The sequence below is a fragment of the Lathyrus oleraceus genome, chromosome 2 (assembly GCF_024323335.1).
Source record: "Lathyrus oleraceus cultivar Zhongwan6 chromosome 2, CAAS_Psat_ZW6_1.0, whole genome shotgun sequence".
Taxonomy (NCBI): domain Eukaryota; kingdom Viridiplantae; phylum Streptophyta; class Magnoliopsida; order Fabales; family Fabaceae; genus Lathyrus; species Lathyrus oleraceus.
This window is the reverse complement of record NC_066580.1, coordinates 464,544,805-464,571,742: the sequence shown is the minus strand read 5'-3', so window position 1 is coordinate 464,571,742 and position 26,938 is coordinate 464,544,805. Positions and strand designations below refer to the sequence as shown.

Genomic DNA, 26,938 nt, shown 5'->3' with positions numbered 1-26,938 from the left:
TAAAAAATTTAAGATTATATTTTTAAGATTAGATTCGTACTCAGAATATAAATGGATAAATATAATTTTAATGCATATATTTTGATAGTTATTTATAGGTAGAATTAATTTTAAATTAAATTTATAATTTATAATTTTTCTGTCTAAACATAATTTTCAAATTTTGACTTACCGTTCAACTTAGATTATTTGACTCATTTTAAAATAATTTTCTTTATCATCTCAAAACCAACTATTCATTTAAATGGTAGTAGTATTCATTTTCAAACGTTAGGAGTAAATACAAAGAACCAAAGGGAAATATGGAAATGTAAAAAATTACTAATAGATAATAGGATATTTTGTTTTTTATAGAAAAAAATTGAGAGTGCGTTTGTCGGTGAATTAAATTTCCATAATAAAAAAAATAAAAAAAGAGTAATTATCTTATAGGTAATTGATTTATATTAAAATATAAAAAAGTTTGGGTTTAAAAGAAAAACCAAACCAACGTGGAGGCTTACCCAGATGACAAAGTTTAGTGGGAGATAGAGATAGAGAGAGAGAGTTGCATAATAATAAGAGCTTCAGTTTCTCTCTCTACAAACTCAACCGTGTCTTTTACTCGTTAGATTTTTCAGTTTTCATGAAGATTCACTCTCTCTCCCATTAACAAACAATTTTAGAGACAGAACAATAACAATGGAAGGTGAAGGTGTGAAAGTAGAGAGAGAAACCATGGGAGCTAGAAAGAGAAACGGCGTCGTTGTGGAAGGTGAGAGAAGATACAAAGGAATTCGTATGAGAAAGTGGGGAAAATGGGTTGCGGAAATTCGAGAACCGAATAAACGTTCAAGAATTTGGTTAGGTTCCTATTCTACCCCTGTCGCCGCCGCTAGAGCTTACGACACCGCTGTTTTCTATCTCCGGGGACCGTCTGCGCGTCTTAATTTCCCGGAGCTAGTGGTTGGTGAAAACGCCGCCGTTGTTGCTGCTGGTGGTGGTGGTGATATGTCGGCGGCTTCGATTAGGAAGAAAGCTACTGAGGTTGGTGCTAGGGTTGATGCTCTTCAAGCTACGCTTCATCAACATCATCATAATCATAATCATCATAACCATAACCATAACCATAACCACCGTGTGATGCCGATTCCGGTGGCGGTTGGTGGCGGTGGTGGTGATTTAGTGGAGCGGGTTGATTTGAATAAGATTCCTGAACCGGAGAATTCGGATTGTGAGTGGGAAGTTAGTTGAAGAAAAAGCAGAAGAAGAATCGAAAAAAGCGATTCTTCTTTTTTTTTTTTATAATTTCACGTTTGGGGTTGTTGCTAACGTGCGCCGTGGAGGTTATGTGACGGCTGAAGCAAAAGTCATGATGTTGTTGATGAAGCCTTTGGTTGGTTGGTGGTGTGGATTAGAGTACTGTTTCTGTCTTTTCTTTTTTCTTTTTTTTTTAATTCTCTTTGGTACTTTTTTTTATTAAGATTTTACAGAAGAAATTTTGGCATTGTTAAAATGTTAAATGTAAATTAATTAATAATTAATAATAGTAATAATTATTATTATTAGTTAGTAGTAGTGACGAGAAACTTTAGGTTTCTTTGATGTTTTTTTTCCTTTCTTTGGAATGGTTTTATCCTTCACTTTTGTTACCTTTATCTTTTGTTGGGCTATATTGATTAATTTCTTATCTTCTTTTATATTCTCTTTTGATTCTGATTTTTTTTTTTTTCATTTATAAAGAATTTCGTTTGAAATAATGAAGTTGGGAACATGATGGGTTTCAATGAGTGAGGTGAATCTTTTCAGAATGATGAGAAAAAAAAATTATATAAATGGGTAGGGACTTATCATAAAATGAAAAAAAAGAAAAAAGAATGGTAGATCAAGATTTTAAAGTCTCATCTATATTGAATGAAATAAAAAAATTAGTAGGACATGAATGGCCTATGTTGTTAAGTAGTTGGGTGCAAAGGAGAGAGTGAGCCATGCTAACCACTAAAGTACTAAAAAAAGTGATAAGATGGAGTGTTAGGTATTTTTCTGGTTCTTCACTATTTTCCATTTCTGAATATTATTATATTTGTGAAGGGGAAAGAAATGAAAATGAAATGGGCCAGTAACGAAAATGCTCTGTCCACTGCTTTCTTCTGTTTTGATAACGATTGAGAATGGGGTCGGTTTAATCGGTTTTGTCGTCACACATTATTTATGTTTTTAGTCAATATCTCATAGTAACATACAACAATTGTATCGAAAACTATATAGTAAAAAAATAAACATAAAAAGAAGAGAAAATTAACACAAAGATATGTTTCCATGTGAAGGTTAATTAATTAACCAAGAGAAATTTGTTTGAGTTTGAGTTTGATCTGAGCTGTATCCCATAATAGGATTATCTATCTATCTTGAGCCCTTCTATGTTGTAGCTAAGGAATAGGATTAATCCATCATTAGCGGAGGATTAGAGATTTTAATGAATTTTTTTGGTAGTGGTAGTGGTGTATGTACTGTGGATTACATCGAGCTTGACGTAAGTGTGGTGTTATTTAATTAATTAATAGCAGTGATTAGTGAAAAGTTAATCAAAGATTCATGGGTGATTGAACCGGACAAAAGAGATAGAACAAAAAAAATTACAGAAAGGTGGGGATATGGTAAAAGACAAATGTTAAATTGAAAACTTGGTGAAATAGACAAGAAACGAAAGCTCGTTTATCAAGATGTTTTTTTTTCTAAAATGAAAGGTACCAAAATGACATGAATGGTCAAATTTAGGTAGCAAACAAAGAATTTTTTTTTAAAGGTGAACCGAAAAATAAATTGACATGAAGTATATCCAAGCCTAATTGAAACAGGCGTGTGTTTGGTTTTAGAGTTATAACAATTATTTTTAGCTAATTGATTATATAAAAGATGAAGTGAGGGTATGGAAAAAAGAAGAGAGAAAAGAAGTGAGGGTATGAAAAAAAGAAGAGAGAAAAGAAAGAAAAAAAATAAGATGAAGAAATATGGATGAGAAAAAAAAGAATATAAAAATTATTAAAGATATATATAAAAAAATTATAGAAAGAATATATGAAAAAAATGAAGATATTAAGAAAGTGAAAAATAAATAGAAATAAATAGAAATAATATATTTCAAGTAAAAATGTTTTAAAAATTAATTTTTTAATATTTATGATAATTTGTATCTAGACAAAACTTTATCTGATTTAATATCAAATCTTAAAATTGAGTTGAGTGAAAAATAATTTTATTAATATATTTTTATAAAATAAAATTGAACATAAATTTCAATAAAATTATTATATTATGATTTAAAAAATCAAAATCAATTTTATGGACGTTGCATATGTATAATAAGCATAGACATGGAAGCATAGACATAGTTGTTTTACCATACTCTAAATTAAATCAGTTTTATCTCATTTTACAAAAATCGAAGTATTAAAAAAAACGAGAATGCAAAGAATAAACCTTAAGGTCTACTATTTGAAAAGAAGGTTTTTGAGATTGAGATTTATATTTTAATATATTAAATTTTAAACTTTAAAAAAAATATCCTTACATAAAATTCTATAACAATTCAAACTTTTTTTTTCCAAAAGATGGTTTTTTAATTTTTAAAATTTGTTGTTTTTGTGTGCTAACAAAAATACAAATAGACTTGCAATGTCAACAAACCAATAAAAATGAAAAAAGGAATATTCTAACTATTATTAAAATGAATAATCCTATCTAGCGTTACAATATTTTAAATTAAAAATATCTTACATTCTTATCTGTAATCAAAACAAAAAATATTTTGGAAAAGACCCTTAATTATCTTATCTTACAAACTAGAATATAAAGTAACAGGCCCCAGTATGTTAGTCTCAAACGTGATGGGCCAAGCAAGAGCTATCATCGTTTCAGCTGAACCACATAAAAGATTTAGAAAGATTTTATTTATTTAATTAGTATAAAGTTGTCAATAGAAGCAAGATTAATGTTGGTTGATATTTGTGTCTGGAGTTTATCCTTAGTCCGTGGAACATGATTAATACAACAAATTCACATTTCAACATCATTATCACCAAGGTGGTCCTTGTCAAATGTGAACATTGGGATTTTTCTTTCTAAATATTGTCCATGACAAACATTCTGTGTGATACCAAAACAATATAATAATATAACATTTACATGCCTAAGCCAAAATTTTACTTCTAATCCAAGCAAAGCGCAAAGCTTGTGTGAACACTTCAATTTAATCACTGCTTTAAATCAAGCAACAAATTTTTGGATTGATCTTCTAGATCCTATCATGCTTTCTTTTGGCTGTCTCGTTTCATTTGAAGTGCAGCTCTTACAACATTTCCTCTTGTGATAATCCCAACCTTCATGTCACATTCAAAATAAAAAACATTAACCATTACAAACATGTTTTCAAACATTACAAATATGAAAACAAGGAAGAAAAAGTCAAAGATAAATGAAGAACAGAATTTTCTGTACCAATCTACCCTCAGCATCTACAACTGGAAGGCGTCGAAACTTTGTTTCCAGCAACAATCTGAAGTGTAGTGACAGTTAAAAAACATCGACGAGGTGCATAAAAACCAACTGATTTGACAAATTTGTTACAGTGACCTTGTTTAAATAGTGAAAATCAAAATAAAACATGTTTTTAAAATGAACAGACACTAAGGAAAAGGATAGAAGAACCTAGCAGCATCCTCAAGATTGGTGGTCTCACGAACAACCATAGGGGCAGTGGTCATTAATTCACCAATCACCTTTCCGTTGGTCTTACTCAGTAGCCTCTGAACCTCATTGAAAGTCTGCAAAGCACAGTGAGATCAGCAAATTCACCTTTAAGACCTTGTATTACTTACTAGTCATGTAAATAGATTTACGTAATGCAGAACATCTAGCTTAATGCAAACACTACCATCTATGGAACATGAACATTTAAAAGGAAGAGGATACTACCATCTATGGAACATGAACATTTAAAAAGAAGAGGCTTTGTTCGTGTAGTGTGTGTCTCTATGGCATGTTTTATATTATATCAAAATCCATTCTTCTTTGGTAAGCATGCAGTTTTTCCTTTCCAACCATAGTTAATGAAGATGGGGTTTGAGATTTTTTCCAAATTAAATAAGGCAAACGAGGCAAGCATGGGGAGAAGTGACATGCGTACAGAAGCAACAGTGGTAGAAGGTTTAAAATAATTTGTCTCGGACTTCATAACACAAGTTCCTAACGCCCATGACCGGGCAGCTGGAGCATGACCTAAGTGGCCTGATTGCGAGTAACTTGATAGATTTTGAATAGGTTCTAATACCATATCAAAATTTGGATTGGACCTAACTCAATCCAATACAACCGACCTCTAGGGTGAGGTCTGTCCACCACTTATAAATATCATATCTCATCCACTTTGATGAAGTGGGACTTTTAAACGCAAATGTTTAGCAGTCAGCTTAACATAGATATTGAAAAGTTGCTACAAGGTTTATTAAGGGACGGACACTTTCATCAATTTGGATTGAAACACTATCCTCTTAGCCTAAAATTTGTTTTAAAAATAAAAAACATTTCTAGCCTTAATGAACAGCCAAAGGGCAACTATTGTGAAAGATTTGCACAACATGCATCTTAATTTTCCTTCTATTTTAAAAAGGTGTTTTAATTAAACCAGAATTCATATAATATACATAAAAAAGGGGGAAATAAAGTTGATTTGGTGGTTGGGATGGAAGAGATAAGGAGTGCTAATAACATTAACATTGGTTGTTTAAAAAAAAGCATTAAAAAGATATACATACACTGGACCGGACTTGTTTATAATATGTTTTAGAAGGGAGAGAGATTACTGTGACAGAGTTGTGAACTGGAATATTTCCTGCAAGACTCCGCATGTTGGGTGATATTAAGTATTAACAGCACAAAGTTTTGGTTCCTTAATGTGGATATGCGTCAAAGTCTATAAATATAAAAATACAATACCAATAAATATGAATTAACTGGAAGTGAAAGAAGCTTTAACATACTTTCCAGGTACTGTCAACTTCGGGAAACAAGCTGCTGTTATCTGTTTTCCCATGACCTGAAACGAGCATTGGACATTTTATTTCAGCTTAGAATCCCAACTTGAGAATAGAAACAGATTAAAAATGCCAAAACAAAGTTCATAGTATATCCTCACTCTGAAATGCAAATGTTATAAGTTTTTGAATGTGGTGAAAATCAAGCTTGTAATGAGTGAGAGAAGATCAGTTGTTTTTAGAAAAAGATCAAGTTATACCTGAAATAGAGTCCAGTGCTAACAAGTCATAATCAGAAACAACACCAACCTGCAGAGGATAAAGAACAATTCAGAAATAATTTTGATGACAATCCTGCAAAATTGTGGTTAATTAATCGCATCAAATTTGTTTATACCAATGAAGAATACTACAAACTAAGCTATAAGCAAATAAAAGGACATTGTTATCAGTGGGTGAGAGGGGTAGCTCAACTGATTTGAATTAGTTGAGCTAAGGATTAAAGGAGTTGTAAGTCATGAGTTCAATCCATGGCACAGGAAAAAAATAATATAACAATTACCAGATTCAATTGTTAGCAGGAGGGAGATATTAACAACTATCAGATTCTAAACTATATTGGTTGAATTGATTTCTAGTTTTCCTTTTAAGGGAGTATAGATCGTAATTTATTATCGTGTAAATTAAGTACAATAGTTAATAAAACAAGAAGTATATAGCAAATCGTCTGATACATTAAACTCAGATTCAACTGAATTTCAGCCATCAACACTTCCATAATGAAGTTTTGTCTGTTTTTTTTTTTACGTTGACAGTTTCTTAAAATTGTGTCTTTTTTCTCAAATCAGAAACAGTTTCTTAAAATTGTGTCTTTTTTCTCAAATCAGTATTAGAAGCTCTTAAAAAAATCCTTTTAAAATTTGTCATACAAAATAAATAAATAAATAGTTATCAGATTCAATTGTTAGAATGTTGCCTCTAAACTATATTTATTGAATTGATTTCTTGTTTTCCTTTTAAGGGAGTATAGATCGTAATTTATTATTGTGTCAAATAAGTATAATAGTTAAGAAAACAAGAAGTATGTAGCAAATCCTCTGATACAGTAAAATCAGATTCAACTGAATTTCAGCCATCAACACTTCCTTTTAAAATTCCAAAGCCACATGGTTAGGCAGGTAATTTGACAAAAAAAGGAATGAAATAGAGGACACCAGATTTTGAATGAGGAAAAAGTTGGGCAGTCTAATGTAAGAGGCTCCCGCCACAGATTTTGCTTCTAAACTATATTTGTTTGTTTTCCTTTTAAGGGAGTCCTCTTAATTATTGTGTCAAATAAATACTATAGTTAATAAAACAAGAACTATACATAGAGACTCTTCAGATTCATTAAAATCAGCTTCAACAAAGTTTTAGCCAGTGACACCATAATGAAGTTTTGTTTTTCTTTTTCGCATTGACGGTTTCTTAAAATGGTATCATTATTCTGATATCAGAATTAGAATGTCTTGAAAATTCTCCTTTGTTAAAAATCCAAAGCCCCATAATTAGTTAGGTGTTTTGACAATGAAGGAATAAACTAGAAGACACCAGATTTTGAGTGAGGAAAAAGTTAGGCACTCTAAAGTAAGACGCTCACACCAGCATAACAGGTCCAACATCAACTTAACCCTTGTTTGTGGCCTTAACCATATTTCATGTATAAGTCATAAATTGTATTTTATGGACATTAATAGAGACATAAGCATATCAGCAAATAAGTGCAAAAGTGGAAATGGGAAGGCATAACTCACTAGCTTCCAGTTATCATCAATCACGGGAAAACCAGTTATTCTGTGTTCAACAAGAGAGTCCAAAGCTGTTGCAAAATAACATGTTAGAAATTTAAACATAGAATCCCACATCCACCAACAAACAAACTATTATGAAAAAAAGGGCAGAAAAGATTAAATTGTCATGGAATGAGACTTCAACTAGGTATAAATTATACCTTCATCCACAGTTGTTGTGGGCTTGACTACTTGTAATTCATCTTTCTTTGTCATGAAGTCACCGACAGTGTATACACCATTTTTTGGCTGCAGATTATGTTAAAACACATGATATGTCAAACTAGAGTTAATGCATTTAACACATGACAGCACTGGACCCAAAATATAAACAATAAGAAGAAATCAAACTATTCTTGATTTGGCTACCCAAATAGGAAAGACTCCCGGCTATTTGAAGTGGGTATATACAAATTGACAATGTTTTCTGACTATCTGTCAGTCCTCACAGACTAAGGCTTTGTTTTGGTAAAGAGTAGCATATGGTGAATAAGCTAGTAGATTGACTTTGAAGTATTTGGTAAAATTAGCTGTTGAACATATAAATATAAAATGACCTAAAAATTTATTTTAACTGATATTTAAAAAAAATCAATTAAAATCATGAGGTGGAAATGAGGAAAAATGATACTTATAAGCTCAAATGCTACTTAAAGCTAAGCCTGGCCATGGTTCAGTTCATACAGAGAACGAAACTAAACTCAAGAAATAGTTTTGATGAACAGATCCTAACTATTTTAAATTTATGAGAACCAAACTGAACTGATTTTGAAGCTTGGTGCACTGCTGAACTGGAGTTTAAGAATGACTTACGCACAGCTCCTTATGACACTCATGTTTGTATAAATGCAGTCAATGTCTGAACTGATTGAAAAGATAAGAAAAACCTGAGGAAAGAAACGGTGGGGGTGTATAAACAGTAATAGTGTGGTGCTGATAAATTCACCACATGGAAATAGATCCTAATTATAACCCTAACTGGAGTGTATAGCACACATTGACCGAATTAACCTTAACATCATACACTCCATGTCTAACCATATCACTTCTATGTCATCACTCATTCTTTTCCATCCCTTGCTGAACCATGTCTCACTCGCCAATTCAGTTTTTCATAACATAGGTCAACAATTTGGTTATTTTCAGTTCGGTTCAAGTGCATTTCACAATGGGAAGCAAATAAATAACTCAAAGTCTCAACAATCAATCAATAGAATTACCAAATATGAAGACAATTAAAGGAGTTGCAACTTGCAAGGTGCAGCATTTCAACCATTTTGGCACAAACACTTTACATCCTCAATAAACAACAATATAATAAAGTTTCTTTAATTTCACAATTTTCCTAGAAATTGCTCAGCATAAAACTGTTGAAGATTAAATCCAATCAAAATAATGCATATAAAACTCCAAAATCATCAACCACATGAAATTCATAGGTACGTATATAAAAACCTAGGCTGGTGAACGGTGATTGAATACATACCGGAACGGAATTAGCGGTGAGTGTGTTGGCGGAAAAGAGCGGCGAGCCACGAAGCGTTGGAAGATGAGCTGAGGTGTGGAAGCAGCGGAAACCGAAAGCGGCGCGTGGATTGAAAATTGGGCGGTGAGTGGCGGAGGGAAGTGTGGGGAAAGGGAGAGTGAGCGAGTCCATAATAGTAATTTGGGAGGTGGAAGAAGAATCGAAAGGGGTTTTGGAGGTTTTGAGTTTGAGTGTGTTGGGAAAAGTGTGTAATCTGTGGAGATATTGTTGCTAGCTCACTCCACTTTTCCGTGTCGTTCAGTGATAACAGAACAAGAAACTCAAGGCAGTTAACCGACTCACTCTTTTTCCACTTCATTTCTTGTATATATTTGGTAAAAAGATAATAAAATCTAAAGATAGGAACTTCATTTTCGTTTTAAATGATTTTTTATATCATCAAACAATTTTTATAGATAAAACATATTTAAATTAAAGTTTAATCAACATATCTTTAATATCCTCCCCACCCACAAACTCATGGGAGCCTAGCAACCCTAAGTTTGCGTTTAGCTCAAGAAATCTAATAGATGCTAGTGATTTAATGAGTGTATTTGTCGAATGGTTAGTGTTAGGAACGTGGTAGACTTGAAGTTGATTGGTTATGACTTTCTCTTTAACAAAGAATAAATTAATTTTATATATTAAAGTGCATAACAAAACACAACAATTCTCTAAGGAGAATATACACTCAAGGCAAGTTAACAGTTGCATGAGTCAAGCTTATGTACTCTACATCAGTGTTAGACCTAAAAACAGCGGGTTGTTTCTTGGACCACCAAGAAATTATACTAGCGCCAAAGTAAATTGTTGTCCTAGTGATAATTATTTTGTTATTAGGATCGGATGCCCAAACAACATTATTGAATACTTTAAGATAAGAAGGTTTACTGATTGAATAAGGAGTGAGATGCATCTCGTGTTCAATGGTACTCTTGAGGTACCTAAGAATTCTCTTGGCAGTAATTTAGTGAGATTCAAGGGGATAATACATAAACTGACACACCTTATTAACACAATAAGCAATGTTAGGTCCGGTGATGGTAGAATATTGTAGAGCTCCCACAACAGAAATGTACATGGAGGGATCAGGGAGAGCAGTTGAGCCAATTTTGGTAAGTTTGCAGGTCTCTAATGTACTTGGATTATGTTAAAAGCGAGGAGCCGCGAGATGTATGTTTTACTTCAATACCTAGAAAGTAATTTAGGTCACCAAGATGCTTGAGAGAAAAGGAAAAATTAACTTTTGTGATAATATTTTGTATAAGGGTTTGAACCTTCCTGTTAGTATGATATCATCTACATACACAAGTAGATATATTGTGTAGTCATTTGAGAAGTAATTGAAAAGGGGAGGATCATATTTATTGGCTTCGAGCGGAAGTTTGATTAGGGCAGATTGAAGCCTCTCAAACCACTACCTAGGGATGTGTTTGAGGTTATAAAGAGGTTTGTTCAATTTGCACACAAGTAAGGGATCTTGAGGTTGTTGCATGTAAACTTTCTCATCAAGTAACCCATTAAGGGAAGCATTGTTAACATTGAGTTTTGAATAAACCATTTATGAGTGATGTAAACGATAAAAATAACCCTAATATTGATAGTTTTAACCATTCGAGAGAAGGTTTGGGTAAAATTAAAATCATGTCTTTGATGAAACCCTTTAGCAACAAGTTTAGCCTTGTACCTATTGATTGAACCATTAGGGTTTTCCTTGACTCTAAAAACTCAATTTCACCCAATGGATTGTCTATTAGAAGGAAGAGGTACAAAAGTCCAATATTTATTCTTAACAAGAGCATCATACTCATCCTGCATAGTTGGCTTCCATTGAGAATCAACAAGAGTTTGTTTAATGGTTTTAGGCTCAAAGTGAGCAAGTAATAGTCTGGGTTCAAACCTTGGTTGAGAGAAACCTGACTTGACTCGGGTTTGCATGTTATGAGAGTTAACATGTTTGTTTTGAACATGTATGGGTTTGGGTGGTATAGGCATAAAATTGTTTATTAAAGAGGTATTGGCAATGTCACTGGACTGGGTTGATGATGGAGAAGTGGAAGGCGAAGGTAAGGTCTCATTTAGTGAGGCTAACAAATGTGAGACAAGATCAAAATTATTCAACGATGAAGAGGAAGTGGGAGGCTGAGGTGACTCAATCTTAGAAGTAGAAGTATACTTTAAATGAGAGGAATGAACAAGACTATTTAAAGGAGTTTAGGTTGAGGGATTGAATTAGAGAGGTGATAGATTGACACTCGTATAGGGAGATTTATTAGAAGTATACTTGGGAAAAAGGTCACTATAGGAAAACCTAGACTCATTGAACATGACATCTTTGGAAATAAATAACATATCACTAGAGGATATGAACTTATATCCTTTATGTGATTTTGAGTAGCCAAGGAAAAGATAACCTTAGGACCTGAAATATAACTTATGGGCATTGTAAAATCTTAAGAGAAGGAAGCAAGCACACCTAAATACTCTTAAAAACTTGTAGTCAAGCTTAAGCTTGAATAAGAAAGAGTATGGAACTTGAAAATTGATTGAAGATGATGGTGACTTGTTTATAAGATGAACAAGATTTGAAAAGGCATGGTCCAAATAGGTGAGAGGTAAGGAATCATGTCTTAGGAGAGTGAGGTCAAACTCAACTATATGCCTATGTTTTCTCTCAAAATCGCCATTTTGACGGTGAGTGTGAAGGAAAATTAACCTATGGAAAAAAACAAGCTCAGTTAGGAACTTTGTAAAGGGTTTAAATTCACCTATATGATCAACTTAAATGGTTGTAATGGGAAAGCCATGTTAAAGTTCAACCACAGTTTGAACTGTTTAAAAACTATGAAGGCTTTAGATTTATATTTAAGAAGATAAAGCCAAGTAAATTTGGAATAAGCATCTGCAAAGGACATATAATAGTTGAATCCTAGAGTTGAAGGGTTGGGATATGGCCCCCACAAATCACTAAATATAAGTTTTAAAGGTTGAGAGTATGTGGTGTGTGAGGCAGAAGAGTGTAATCTATGAGTCTTACCCATAAAACAAGTTGAACAAAACATAGAATTATCTTTATTATAGAAAGGAATATTGCAACCCTATAAAACAAGTTTTAAAGAGTGCACATTAGGGTGTCTTAACATAAGGGTCCATAAATTTGAAAAACTAGGTATCACACAATAAAAGTTAACACTAGATACACATTTATCATGAGATAATAAAGTCGGTTGAGATTGAGACATTGCAACAATGGAAAAAGGTATGGTTTGATATTTATAGAGTTCATAATTCCCTACATGTCCTTCAAACCAAACAACATCAGAGTCCTGTGATTTTACAAGACATTTTTCATCCGAGAATAGAAAATAGACATTATTATCTCAGGAGAGTTGACTAACACTGATGGGATTTTTGGTTATGGAAGGAACAATATGATATTTTTAAGAGCGGGAGGTGTGTGAGGGTGAATAAGTGAGGGAAATATGTTAAATCTAGTAGTATGTATATGGAATTATTATCCATTACCTATGTAAATATAGTCATGACTCTCAAATGGAGAGATATATATCAAAGAGTTTAAACATAGTGAGATATTATGTTGAACAATGATCTATTTCATGAATTCATCTAATGTTTGCATATGATGTGTGGTGTCATGAGATGTGAGGCCAAGACTAAATTGTGTGATGTCAACAGCGTGACAATATGTCGTAAGTAAATATGGAGTTTATTTTTAAGACTCAGAGTAGCACTAATAGACTTTAAGTAAAACTTATTTTATTTACCCTCAAAATCTTAATCCTTTATATCCAAAGTGATTAAATAAGCAATGTATGTCTATTTGATACTTTATCATATTAGTTCATGAAATCCATTTATTAAATGCTATTGCAACCTAACAAACTGGCACCTACTTTTAAGGTGATGAAATTAAAAAATAAACATTTATCGAGAAATCAAAATAACTAAGAATATCACTCTAACACATTCATTAACATTCAAAATATTACTACTTCATGAAATTTCACACTATCCAACAAATGAGGATTAGCTCATAGTGAGAAAAGTAAATATAACAAGCAGAGATCATAAGTTAGAAATATCTAAATACTGAGAATATAAATGATAAACCTAAGAAAAACATTCTACCATTTGCAATTTGTCAACATCAAGTGACCATGGGTGACATACCTCTCACTATTATATTCCTTCAAAATTGACAGGGACAAAGAAATAGATATTGGAAGTCAGTGTTGTTGTTCTTCTTCTCTGTATAATTTCCAAATTTCAAATATCTTCTTCATTCCATGGAAGGTTCCATTTATAGTAGGGTTTCTAAACTGTAAAAATCTATCCTTTTTGGTCATTGGGCTTGTACAAAATATCCATGATCTATGGTCATAGAATAAAGCATATTCTATGTTGCTATTACATGTACTAGAATTATATAATTCATATGGGAGGCGATATGATGTTTTGGCGGTGCTTGGAAGCTTTTGTTCATCCTTATACATTAATTTGACAACTCAACCATACTTCATCATTCCAGAATATTCTCAATTTGAGTGTTAGCATCACAAGTCATAACTTCAACCAGTCTCTTATGAATCAAAGTCTGTTGGGAATCAATCATTGCATGATTGTCGTGACATTGCTCATCATATATCTATTTATTCATACTAAATCACAAGTGAAATTCCAAGAGTGGAACACCTATTGCACTCAATTATAAACAACACAAATTACTTAAAAACATATAAAACTAACACTAATCCCCTTAAATTCAAGTGATGAATCCAACTATTTGGGACTTAGAAAACTCACATAAATGGAGTTTTCAGTCGTACGAAAACGAATGGCCTTCATCTTTATCCATAATGCAAGCTCGACTTCCCTAAAAATCCCCTTTATATATGTGTCTACGTCTAAGCCTTTTTTGTAAATTCAGACGAGAGAGTAACTCGAAGTCCATGTCTCGGATGTGCGACAAGCATGTGTTTACTATGAAATTTAGTAAACAAGTGCTGGTCTATTATAAAAGGTTGCTTGTAGGATAAACTAGATAATCCTATGACACAGTGCTTAAAAACTTTCTAATTTTTGTTTAAGAAAATAAAGGACTTCGACATAGTTGAAATCTTTAAGTAAAATAACGCAAAAAGGTAGATTGTTTAAAAAGATAAAGGGATTCGACTATAACTAGGTAACAAACTTTGTAAAAGAATAATATAAAGTGACAAGAAAATAACAAAAGAATGAAATCATGACTGTAAAGAAGATAAATTAAAGTGAAAAACTTTGCATTAAATGAAATGGTGTTCAGAAATCATATATTTCGCTCAGTTAAACTCGTTTCTCACTTTGCTTGGATACTTTGAGTGTGTGATGTTTTGTAGTGAATTCAATATAACACCATGAATCCTAACACTATAACTCCTATTTATACTGTTGTAAAATAACTGCTTGTAACATTGTTCTCTTAAGCATTTGACACGAAATTGTTGCATGATTTTCGCCTCTGAAATGTCTTCCACTTGTCCCTTTGGATAAGACTGAAAAGTAGTTACTCGTCTTTTAAAATGTTTCTTCACACAAAACACTGTTGGTCGACGTGTCTCGCTGTGTTGACGTCGAAATCTTTGAATCATGTTGTCTTCGAAATGTTGGACGAAATCCCTTTTCAGAAAAAGTCTAAGTCCCAATCTTTATCTCAACATTTGAGGCTTTAACTTCCTTAATTAGCAAACTAAGTCGAAATGTCCTTTCAGCCTTCCATCATTTAAGTTTTCCTTTATTTTGCTGAGATTTTATCCTGTCAAAAATCCATGTTGCATCTCGAAAAACATGCACCCAAAAACAGAGTCGCCATCAATGTTATTTATCCCAAGAGAGGGAAAGGAAACACTAGGTAAACCTACAAAAGAATGAATCTAATGGTCTCGCAACCAAGAAATGGGTAAGGGAGTCGATTACGCTAGAGGAATGTATTAACACCCTCACGTATGTAGTACCTTACAGGATCCACTATTGTTGTTCTAATCAAAAGGATGTGTTTATTCTAAAGCTTACAAACTAAAAGGGAATGCATGTAGAAAGATTGAATTATTTACAAACAAGAAGAAAGTTTTTACTATTGCGCTCGCTTAGGCTTTGCAACCCAATGCCTGCGTATCCTGAAAGAATCAGAGCACCGTAGTTCTTCTCAAAAGTTTTGGTTTGTTGGTGTTTTTTATGGGTAACCACCCTTATTGAAATTTTTTATAAGAAAATCCAAGTGGAAAAAGAAGTTTTGATTGGTTGAGTATTTTGTTGAAAGAATACATCAAATGATCCACCCAAAGTAGGAGGTATCTGAGTACTTCTCTCTTATTGTTGAAAGATCTCAAGTAGTATTAGAATGTTTTTGGATTTTGATTGAAAAGAGGTTTTTGTTTTAGAATGAATGCAAAATAGAAAGAAAAATCTAAGGGGATTCTAAAGAGAACCCTAATGTTGGAATTCAATAGTGGTCCTAAAGTTAGGATAAAAGGGAAACATCTACCTAAATTAGCATGCAAAGATTGACCTATGATTAAGGATCAAGGGGACTACCTAATGTTGTCATGATTGGTTAACAAACTTAAGGTCTACTTTAGTTCAATCTTAACCAAGAATGAACCAAAGAAATCCTATGGGGAACATGCCATCCACACAAGGAAAAGAGATAGAAGAAGATGAAAATCCATATCAAGTCATGGAACAATAAACAACACAATACCATATCAAGTCATGAAAGAAAAGAAAAGCAATACCATATCAAGTCATGGAAGAAAAGATAAAAGATAAACAATCCATATCAAGTCATGGAAGAAAAGACGAAAGAATCAAAAGACAAAGTAATCCATATCAAGTCATGGAAGAAAAATAAAGTAATAACAATCCATATCAAGTCATGGAAGAGATAAAGTAGCCCATATCAAGTCATGAAAGGAAGGAAAGTACTTATAATCCGTATCAAGTGATGGAGAAAGATAATAGCAAAAGCAATCCATATCAAGTCATGGAAGAGAAGATGAAAGTAAATCAAGCAAGCAAGAGATAAAATGTGAATTCTCAAGTTTAAACATGCTTTAGGACATCACAAACTATTACCAAAAGGTCACATGTTAACAAATATCAACTACTCATTCAAACTAGTCATGAATATAACTAAAGCAAGCAACAAGTTATCAAACCAAAATGGGCAGCAACATCATATCAAAATAAGCATAAGGACATGTTGTCTAGCTCCTAAAGGTCATGCGTACATGGTTTAAGCATAAAAGGGTTCAAGTAAAGCATACAAATTGGCATACTAGCAAGCAATGGTCCTAATGTGTCAAGTATCTAAACAAACATGGTATGAGAAGAGTGAAGTGAAGAGAAAGAGATGAGAAGTCATACAAGGCAGTAGCAAACACAACAAGTACCTATCTTCATCACCTAATCATACTTAAGAAAGATTCTCCAGCAAATCATACAAGGAAAGGGAACGACATATCTATAAATGGACATAAGTCCTCATGCAATACTAACAAGCAAAACAAGTAAAAATAAGTGACTTGTGAACGGAAGGGGAGACAAACATAGAAATTTTATTCAATTAAAAAAAGTATCAAGACCAATAAGAAGTCCAAATAGGCATTGAATCCGTGGTACAAGCACCAAAGTACACAAGCATCATTCAAAGTTGTAAAGGGAAGTGAACATAAGTGTGTGAGAAATTAGACATGGAAAAGTACATAAAAATGAATAAGATCATAAGCATATATATTGTGTCAATATACATAATAAAACTCAATACATTACAAAGGCATCATACCAAAGCACACTCAAAGATTGAGACAAGCAATGATCAAAATTAAACCCTAGCCATGCTCCTAAAGACAAATGCACTTCAAGCAAGTATAGATGAAGTAGAATTATGGAAAAATGGTATTAAACCACATAAGTCATAAGTAGATAACATATTAAACTCCACATACAAGTTACCCATGCATCATGGATGAATCACACAAGCTTTGTTCAAAGATAGGCCAAAAGATAGGCAAACAATCACATAAACTCAAATAAGCTTACGCAAGAAGTAATCTAACAATGAAGGCACCCACATGACATCAATGGATGTGTGACTTGTACAATAATTTAACTCAAGATGAGGTTCAAGAGCAACAATAGAAGTCCTCCAAACTTCACTCACAAATCAAAGTCAAGTAACTTGGCAAACAAGTAAAGATATCATCCTAGAAAAGGAATCCTTTATCAAAATTCAACAAGTTAAAAAAAGATCAAAAGATGGGTGCTTATAGGTCATGGGAAAATATCAAATTACTCTTCAAAGCACCAAATACAACCATCAAACTTCAAGAGATATCAACAAGCAAACAATCTCAAAGTTCATGTACAACTAGCAAGTCAAAAGGTGGACATCATCCAAATAATGAGTCCTTTGTCCAATCAAAGTAAAAGGAAAATGTAAAATTAATTTGAGACATAAAGAAATGAAATGAGAATAATATCACACTACACAAAAAATGGATCCCAAGCTCCTAAGAACTTCACCATCCACTAAACTCAAAACTAGGTCAAGAAAAGAAAAATTTAGCTCCTAATGTGACATCATGATGAAGTGGCAATGGAATACCATTCAAATAATCATAAGAGAAAGGTATAAGGATACAAATACCAAGGAAATAGTAAGCAAAAACAATAAGAATCACATCTATTTGGACCCATAGTACTCAAGTTGGAATGTACAAGACAAAATCCAAACTATGATCTCAAAAGCAAGCAAATACTACTCAAGACAATCAAGCAAAGAAGCATAAATTGAAGGTACCTAAAATGATTCACATGAGTGAATCTAGTACTTCTAAATTATGATGAAGAGGTCAATAAATAATGGGAAAGAGATCCCAAATGGTTGCACAAATGCATACCAAAACAAACAACTAGGTGCAAATGTACCACTAGAAACAAACACACTTTGAATAATACAAGAAAGATAGTTATAAGCATGTAAAAATTATGAAAAATTAAATATAGAAAGGTGAAGTCAGGAGCTCAATGTGTCCTAAAAATGTGCTTAAAATTATATGCAAAAGATGTTCAAACAATCCAAACATTTAGGCAATGCACAAATAATTGATCACACAAAATAATCTTCAAAAATAGGTTCAAATATGATTCAAAATTTGTAAATAAAACAACAAATGAGTTCTAAAAGGACATATATACATGTATCTACATGTGTACAAAAATTTGGATTAAAATCAAAAAGGGAAGATCAAGAATTAAACCCTAACATTTAAAACTAGATCAATTAAGCACATTTAATTATAAAAATCAAATCAAATATTAAAATAAATAAAAAATGAAATTAAAAAATATGGAAAAATAAATATCATGCAAAATATAATTCTTGATTTTTTTTGGGGAGTTTTGGACAAAAGGAAGTATCTAAATAAAAATTAAAAAGAAAAATAAACAAATATTAAAGAAAAGAAATAAAGGGGTGCGTGATAGCAAATTGAACCAAAGGAGATCAATTAACATGAAAATGGGCCATAACAAGTGGGTGGGGAAAGCACAAATGCATGCGACCCAGTCCAAATAACAGTCAAAAAAATAAAAATGAAATAAATTGAAGAGATGTCACGTTTTATATGGTACACATATGTCAATCAGTCACATTTTTTTAAACACAAAAGGACAAAAACAACAACAACCAATCACACCCTGCCACCTCTCCATCTTCAACCTCCGACCATGCACAAACACGAAAGCAAAACCCTAAACCCGACCCTCACATGAATACTTCTCCCTCAGATTTCTCTCTCACCTTTCCACCAAATCAACTAAAATTTGAATCAAAATTGTAGTACTCAATTAGTAGAACAACACGGTACCTTTAGTTTTCACAAATGAATGAAGGAACATGGATAAATGTAAGCAAAAACACATGGGTCCAAACATGTTAAGAAAAATCATTCAAGGATATAAATAAAATTTTGAGCCTAGCTCCGTGATCTACTCAATATTAGATCTTCCAAAAGCATATGTATGAGCCTAAACATGTTTAATAACTAAGCATGAAAAAGAACAAGGTGAAAAGTGTTTACCTAGTGGAGAGTGTCCACTGCACCTTTAATTATTTGAGAAAGAAGAAGAACAGGATCAAGAGGAAGATGATGAACAAGGGTGAGCAAAATAAATGCTCAAGAGGAAGCTTCAAATGGAGAAAAATAATAATGAGAGAGGGGAATGTTCAAATATGTTTTCTCTTTTCCAACGTTTCTACCTTAGGTTTAGAGAGTGAGAGTGAGTTTTATAGAGGCTAGTGGAGAGGGTGGAAAGGTCGGTTCATGCCATAAAGTTTGTTATTTCAATTTTGGGGGAAATGAAAGTGAGAGAGCATGTGATTATGTGATGCATTCTGGTTGATGTTGTGGTGGGTTTTTGTGTCGTTTTTGGAAGCTGAAAGAGAGTGGAAAAGAGGCAGCACGTGGGACTTGGGAGAGAATGGATGGAGCAAGTTTGGACAAAGGGAACATTTTCCCTATTTGGTAACTTTGATGCATGGTGTGCATGCATGATATATGCATGTGGTTTGGTCATAAGAGGAAAGGAAAATGTGTGGTATGCGTGTGATGTTGGTCATGCTGCAAGCAATTGGTGGTAAAATGCACAAAACCAATAACACTCATGATAATGAAAGTTAATGATCAACCATGCTCAAGCTATCATATCTCCATTGTTTCTTGACCAAATGAAATGATCTTGGGCTTTTTGGAAAGAGGGTAAGGAGATGAACTAGTTTCATGTTGGAGGAAAATTGAGATAAGGCCTAGAAGTCCATTAAAGATGGCCATGAAAGTAACAAATTGAAATTGCACGCATGCATGTAAATTATAGGTCCTTTGGCAACTTTGAGGACCCAACTTTGCATCTCTATAACTTGCTCATTAAAACACCAAATGAGAAACTTTCTGAAGCTAAAATGAAAAGGGGAATCTGATCTATAACTTTCATGTTGAAGTTGCTTTGAAATGAAGCCAAGAAACATCTCAAAAGTGGCCTCGAAAGTAGTTACTTAAAACTGATTAAACACTTAGCAAAAAATTTACTAAGTACAAAACCAATTACAACTTTAAGGTCTAGACTTTGAAAGGGAATAACTTGAGTTGTATTAAACCAAATGAGGAGTTCTTGAAACCATTGGAAAGAGGAAACTTTGTACTACAACTTTTATGTTGAAGTTTTCTTGAAATGAAGCTTGAATCCAGGTGAAAAATGGCCATGAAGTTGGCTGAAATTAGTTGAAAACTAGCCAAAAATAGTAACCTTTCTTCAAAACCCTAATTTCCACTTTTGGCAACTTTTCATAATCTTTGATTTCTGATGAATCTATTGAATTTTATTGATCAAATTTCCACCATAGACCATATTTGACTTGTAGAACACAATTTTGACCCAACAAATCAAGAGTTGACTTTTTGATATGCTCAGTTCCAATTGAATCAAATTATTGATCATCTGAGCAATTGAACCTCTTCTGATTAAAATTGATGGCGAATTCTTCACACATAAACACTTATGGATACATAGAGTACCATTAAATCAAGTATTGTTCAAAAGATCATAAATAAACTAATTTTATCACAAACCCTAATTTCAGTCCAAAAAGATAGAAGATGAGTGATCAACTTCCAATCTCTTACAATTCTCAATCAACTGTTGAAGTAATGGACCATTTGAAATGTCTTAGGGCATAATAAACCCCTTGTATCTTAAGTAATCATGAAGTTGAGGATATCACACCCTCCTTGCACTGATTGTCACCTATCTCTCTCTCTCTCTCTCTCTCTCTCTCTCTCTCTTTTCTAAAGCCTGAAGAAGGTCATAAGAGAGATACCTTGATTCCATAACCATAGAACCAATGATATGCATGAATATATATGATGATAAAACATAAGCCAATTAGGGTTGAAAAGAAGAGGGTAAATTTTAGGGTACAACAGCTGCCCCTATTCAATTCTTCTTGCACCTGGGTGGTTGAAATAACGACAACTCTCAAACGTTTAAGGGGGAGAGGATTGAATACCAAAAGAACCCAAAAATTTGCACTCTGGAGAAGAGGCAAAGAGGTTAGTATGTAGGTTTTGAATTTTTATGGTGTATTTTATCAAAATGTCCAGGAACAAAGACTACCAATCCGTACTGGCACGTCTGTGAACAAAAGATGTTGCGCCAGGAAAGAACTGGATCACCAACAAAAGTACCAGGATAGAACTGGACCTAACAATCACAAAGACTATCAATCTAATCGGGCACGTTTGTGAACAAAAGATGTTACACCAGGAAAGAACTGGATCACCAACAAAGGTACCAAGGTAGAACTTGACCTAACAATCACAAAGACTACCAATCTAATCGGGCACGTCTGTGAACAAAAGATGTTACACCAGGAAAGAACTGGATCACCAACAAAGGTACCAAGGTAGAACTTGACCTAACAATCACAAAGACTACCAATCTAATCGGGCACGTCTGTGAACAAAATATGTTGCGCCAAGAAAGAACTGGATCACCAACAAAGGTACCAAGATAGAACTGGTCTAACAATCACAAAGACTACCAATCTAATCGGGCACGTCTATGAACAAAAGATGTTGCTCCAGGAAAGAAATGGATCACCAACAAAGGTACCAGGATAGAACTCGATTTGGAAAGATTATGAGGATAGAACTGGATTTGGAAAGATTAGATTTGAAAGAGGGTACCAAGTGAATCAAAGGCTCCATGGATACTTGCAAGTAAAAATCAAATGAATCCCGTGGGGATGAAAATCTGGAGATATACCAAAAGACTGGTAACTTCACTAGGGAAGTAAGGAAACACCATTGGCTTATGCTTCAATGCATGTTTGAATTTTTCTATGGCGTAATACTTCGTGTAAAATGGGAATGATACGCAACTTTATGGATGCGGTATAATGATGCATGATTTTGCAGGGGAATAAATAAAATATAAGGAACTACTGAAGAAGAGTCTTTGAAACATCCGGAACTCTGTGGGGAGTAACAAAACAGAGTGACCGGTAACCACGTGCTACAAACTCTGACGGGAATTTGCAAAAATAAATTACAAATTCTGCTGAAGAAACTCAATGCAAACTCTAGGCGGGGACGCCAATGAAGATTGGACGTTGCTAAGGAAGATTACCATTGGACTCTCGCTGGGAATGAGGTGAACTTTGCGTAAGAAATTCAGAAACACGCCTCTTCTGCTGGAGATGTGATAAGTCTTGAACAAGAAATCTCAACAATGCAACTCTACTAGGGAATAGGAAAATTATCAACCAAGGCTCGACTCGGGAAAAAGAACTTTCTCACAACTAGGGATGAAACACTGCTTTGGGAATAAACATTCTCCAATAAGCACAATTGCTGGGGAATGAGGATTCCAAGAAAAAAAACATCAATCAAAACCTATCATATAAGGATTCTTTACTTGACAATCTGCTGGGGGAGAAGAAAGCAATATTAAAAGTCATCCTGATGACTCTTGCTTTCACGCTGGTATGTTGTACATCTGCGAGTGAACATCGCTCCTGCAACATAAAACACACCCAAAATGCCCCAGGTATAGCATGACCTTCCCTGTCTACCAACCCGACCACACACAAAATCACAAGCATATTCAAATGTCTTTTCATCATGCCACGTAAAGCCCAAAATTTTCAAATGCAATGATTACAAAAAAATCTGACATTTTTGCAAGCAAAACAGATAAAGGAAAAATAAAGAACAAGCTTTTGAATGAAAAGAAATTTTTATTGATTGAGAAATTTTCCTATAAATAGGCATTTACATCAGGAGACAATTCTTAGGAAGAGTTAATTGCAAAATCAAAAATAAAAGATTATTACAAGAATGACAATGTGAAAACGGATTTCCATCATGTTCTGATTCAGCTATAGCTCCTATGACCTTAACGTTCTCATCCCTTTGCTTTCTGAAGAAGATGATTGAACTGATTCCTACCCTTCAGGGTTTCCAATTATAGTAGTAAAATGAAATCACAGATCCTACGCAAGATGTAGTCATTCTCTTTAAATCCCTAACTTTTGCCTGGATCTCCCTTTCGGGTTTTCAATCCACAGGGATACCATTTTTTGCCTAAGCTGCCCTTTCGGGTTTTCAACTTAGCGGGTGTACTTTTTTTTATCCCTAATTTTTGCCCGAACCTTTTTTTCATTTTTTGTGGTTCGCCGGGATTCCCATTTTTGCCTAAGTCGTCGACTTAGTGGGTTCTTTTCATGCGAAGTATTTTTTGACTATGTCTGCATTCACAGGGAGTGGTAAATCTTCACCGTCCATAGTTGTAAGCATCATGGCTCCACCAGATAAGACATTTATTACAACGTATGGCCCTTCATAATTCGGAGTCCACTTTCCCCTGGGATCAGATTGAGGAAGAATAATCCTTTTCAAGACAAGGTCACCAGCTTTTTAACTCTGAGGACGAACCCTCTGATCTAATGCCTTTTTCATTCGCTTTTGATATAATTTCCCATGACATATAGCATACATTCTTATCTCCTTAATGAGGTTCAACTGGTCAAATCTATTCTGCACCCACTCGGCCTCGTCAAGTTTCACATCTGTCATCAACCTTAAAGAAGGGAATTCAACCTCAACAGGCAAAACTGCCTTCATGCCATACACTAATGAAAATGGAGTTTCCCCAGTTAAGGTATGTACCGAAGTACGGTAACCATGTAAAGCAAAAAGTAGTATATTGTTCCAGTCTTTGTAGGTTACAACCATCTTTTGTACTATCTTCTTAATATTCTTATTGGCTGCCTCAACTACCCCATTCATCTTTGGGCGGTAAGGAGAGGAATTATGATTTTGAATCTTAAAACTCTTTCACAACTCCGTCATCATCTTATTGTTGAGATTGGACCCATTGTTTGTTATGTTCTTCTCAGGGATTCCATAACGACAAATGATATTCTGCTTGATAAACGAGCAACCACCTGTTTAGTCACATTGTCATAGAAAGTAGCTTCCACCCACTTGGTGAAATAATCAATAACCACTAAGATGAAACAATGTCCGTTTGAAGTAGGGGGCTTAATGCGTCTGATCATATCAATACCCCATATTGTGAAGGGCCACGGAGAAGTCAAAACATTCAAAGGCATGGGAGGAACATGCACTTTATCAACATAAATTTGGCACTTGTGACATGATTTGGCATGAATGTGGCAGTCAGTTTCCATGGTCATCCAATAATAACCTGCTCTCAGAATATTTTTCGCTATTGAATAACCACTAAAGTGTGTTCCAAATGAACCTTCATAAGTCTCCTCAATAATTTTGTCTACTTCGTGTCTATCCACGCATCTGAGCAAAACAGAATCATGATTTCTCTTATACAACACATTACCACTTAAGAAAAACCTGGCAGACAACTTCCTTAATGTTTTCTTGTCTGGGATAGACGCATCCTCCGGGTATTCATATTTCTCAAGGTATATTTTGATATCATAGAACCAAGGTTTATCATCTTGCGCCTCATCATTAGCATAACAAAAAGCTGGCTCATCTAACCTCATAATGCTGATGGAGGGGGCCTCATTCACCCATTTAACTTTGAACATGAATGCCAGAGTAGCTAGTGCATCTGCTAATTGATTTTATTCTCTTGGAATATGATTAAATGTGATCTCCTCAAAGTTTGTAATCAATTTCATCACATGCTCTCGGTACGGAATCGGATTCGGGTGACGAGTCTCCCAATCTCCATTGATTTGGCTGAAAACCAGAACAGAATCCCCATATACCTCAAGATACTTAATTCTCAAATCAATAGCAGCTTCAATCCCAAGCTTCATATTCAGCCATGTTATTTGTGCAGTCCAAACAGATTCTGGCAGTGAAAGGAATATGAAAACCCGTGGGAGAGGTAATGACAACTGCCACACTGTTTCCCAAAGCATTTGAAGCACCGTAGAACACGAGCGTCCTCCGTGGTCCTAGTTTTGGGCCTTCATCTAGGTCAGGTCTGTTGTAATATTCTTTGAGAAACAATACATCATCGTCAGGAAACTCAAACTTCATTGGTTGGTAATCCTCTACAGGCTGATGAGCCAAGTAGTCTGTAATTATAATGCTCTTGATAGCTTTTTGAGTCATATATTGAATATCATACTCTGTTATAATCATTTGCTAACGGGAAACCCTTCCCGTGAGAGTAGACTTCTCATGAATACTCTTGATCGGGGCCATCTTCGAGATCAACAAGGTAGTGTGAGTTAACATATATTGTCTCAGTCAGCGAGCAGCCCACGCTAGAGCGCAACAAGTTTTCTCAAGCAGTGAATATTTGATTTCATAGTTCGTAAACTTTTGCTCAGGTAGTATATTGCATGCTCTTTTTAGCCAGACTCTTCATGTTGGCCTAATACACACCCCATTGACTCGTCGAGGATAGTGAGATACATGATCAACGATCTTCCCTCTACTGGAGGCATAAGAACTGGAGGTTCCTGCAGGTACTCTTTTATTCTCTCGAACGCTCTTTGACAATTGTTGTTCCACACCATAGCCTGATTTTTTCTCAATAATTTGAACATTGGTTCACATGTGGATGTTAGATTGGAGATAAATCTAGCAATGTAGGTTAACCTCCCTAAGAAACCACACATTTATTTTTTAGATTTTGGTTCAGGCATTTCTTGAATTGCTTTTATTTTTGCAGGATCAACCTCAATTCCTCTTTCACTAACCAGAAAGCCAAGTAATTTACCAGATCTCACCCTGAAAGTACATTTGTTGGGATTCAACCTCAGTCTGAACTTCCTCAATCTCTCAAACAATTTCCGCAAGTTGACTAGATGTTCCTCCTCTGTATGGGATTTTGCAATCATATCATCCAAATAACACTCAATCTCCTTATGGATTATGTCATGGAATAGGGTTACCATTGCACGTTGGTAAGTTGCCCATGTGTTCTTCAAACCAAAAGGCATGACCTTGTAATAGAAGGTTCCCCAATGTGTGATAAACATGGTCTTCTCCATATCTTCCGGAGCCGCTTTAATCTGATTATAACCGGAGAAACCATCCATGAAAGAAAATACCGAGAACTGAGCAGTGTTGTTGACTAATACATCAAAATGGGGGAGCAGGAAACTATCCTTGGGACTCGCTCTGTTCAAATCTCGATAATCAACACACATATATACCTTGTCTTCCTTCTTAGGCACAAGAATGGTATTAGCTAACCACGAAGGATTGGAAGTAACTGCTAGAAAACCTGCATCAAACTGCTTTTGAACTTCATCTTTGATCTTCTTAGACATACTTGGGCGCATCCTTCGAAGCTTCTACTTAACAGGGGGACACACCTCTTTCAAAGGTAGCCTATGCACCACAATATTCGTATCGAGCCCGAGCATGTCTTGATAAGACCAAGCAAATATGTCAACAAACTCTCGCAACATATCAATCAACCTTGCCTTCACACTTTCCTCTAAAGAAGCC

The 26,938-nt window shown here is 34.2% G+C and overlaps 2 protein-coding genes across 2 annotated transcripts; one reads left to right on the top strand and one right to left on the bottom strand.

Annotated features, from left to right (window-relative positions):
* Positions 1-486: 486 nt before the first annotated feature.
* Positions 487-1,547, top strand: LOC127120415 (ethylene-responsive transcription factor RAP2-10). The gene has a single exon (XM_051050838.1). The coding sequence runs from the start codon at positions 682-684 to the stop codon at positions 1,231-1,233; it is 552 nt and encodes a 183-aa protein (XP_050906795.1). The 5' UTR covers positions 487-681; the 3' UTR covers positions 1,234-1,547.
* Positions 1,548-4,021: 2,474 nt separating this feature from the next.
* LOC127120414 (CBS domain-containing protein CBSX1, chloroplastic) lies at positions 4,022-9,682 on the bottom strand. The gene is made up of 8 exons (XM_051050837.1): positions 9,327-9,682; positions 8,002-8,089; positions 7,805-7,869; positions 6,272-6,320; positions 6,018-6,073; positions 4,687-4,802; positions 4,477-4,534; positions 4,022-4,358 (listed from the first exon to the last, which is right to left on the bottom strand). Exons 1-8 carry the CDS (start codon positions 9,495-9,497, stop codon positions 4,284-4,286), a joined length of 678 nt encoding a protein of 225 aa, XP_050906794.1. The 5' UTR covers positions 9,498-9,682; the 3' UTR covers positions 4,022-4,283.
* Between the last annotated feature and the right edge of the window lie 17,256 nt (positions 9,683-26,938).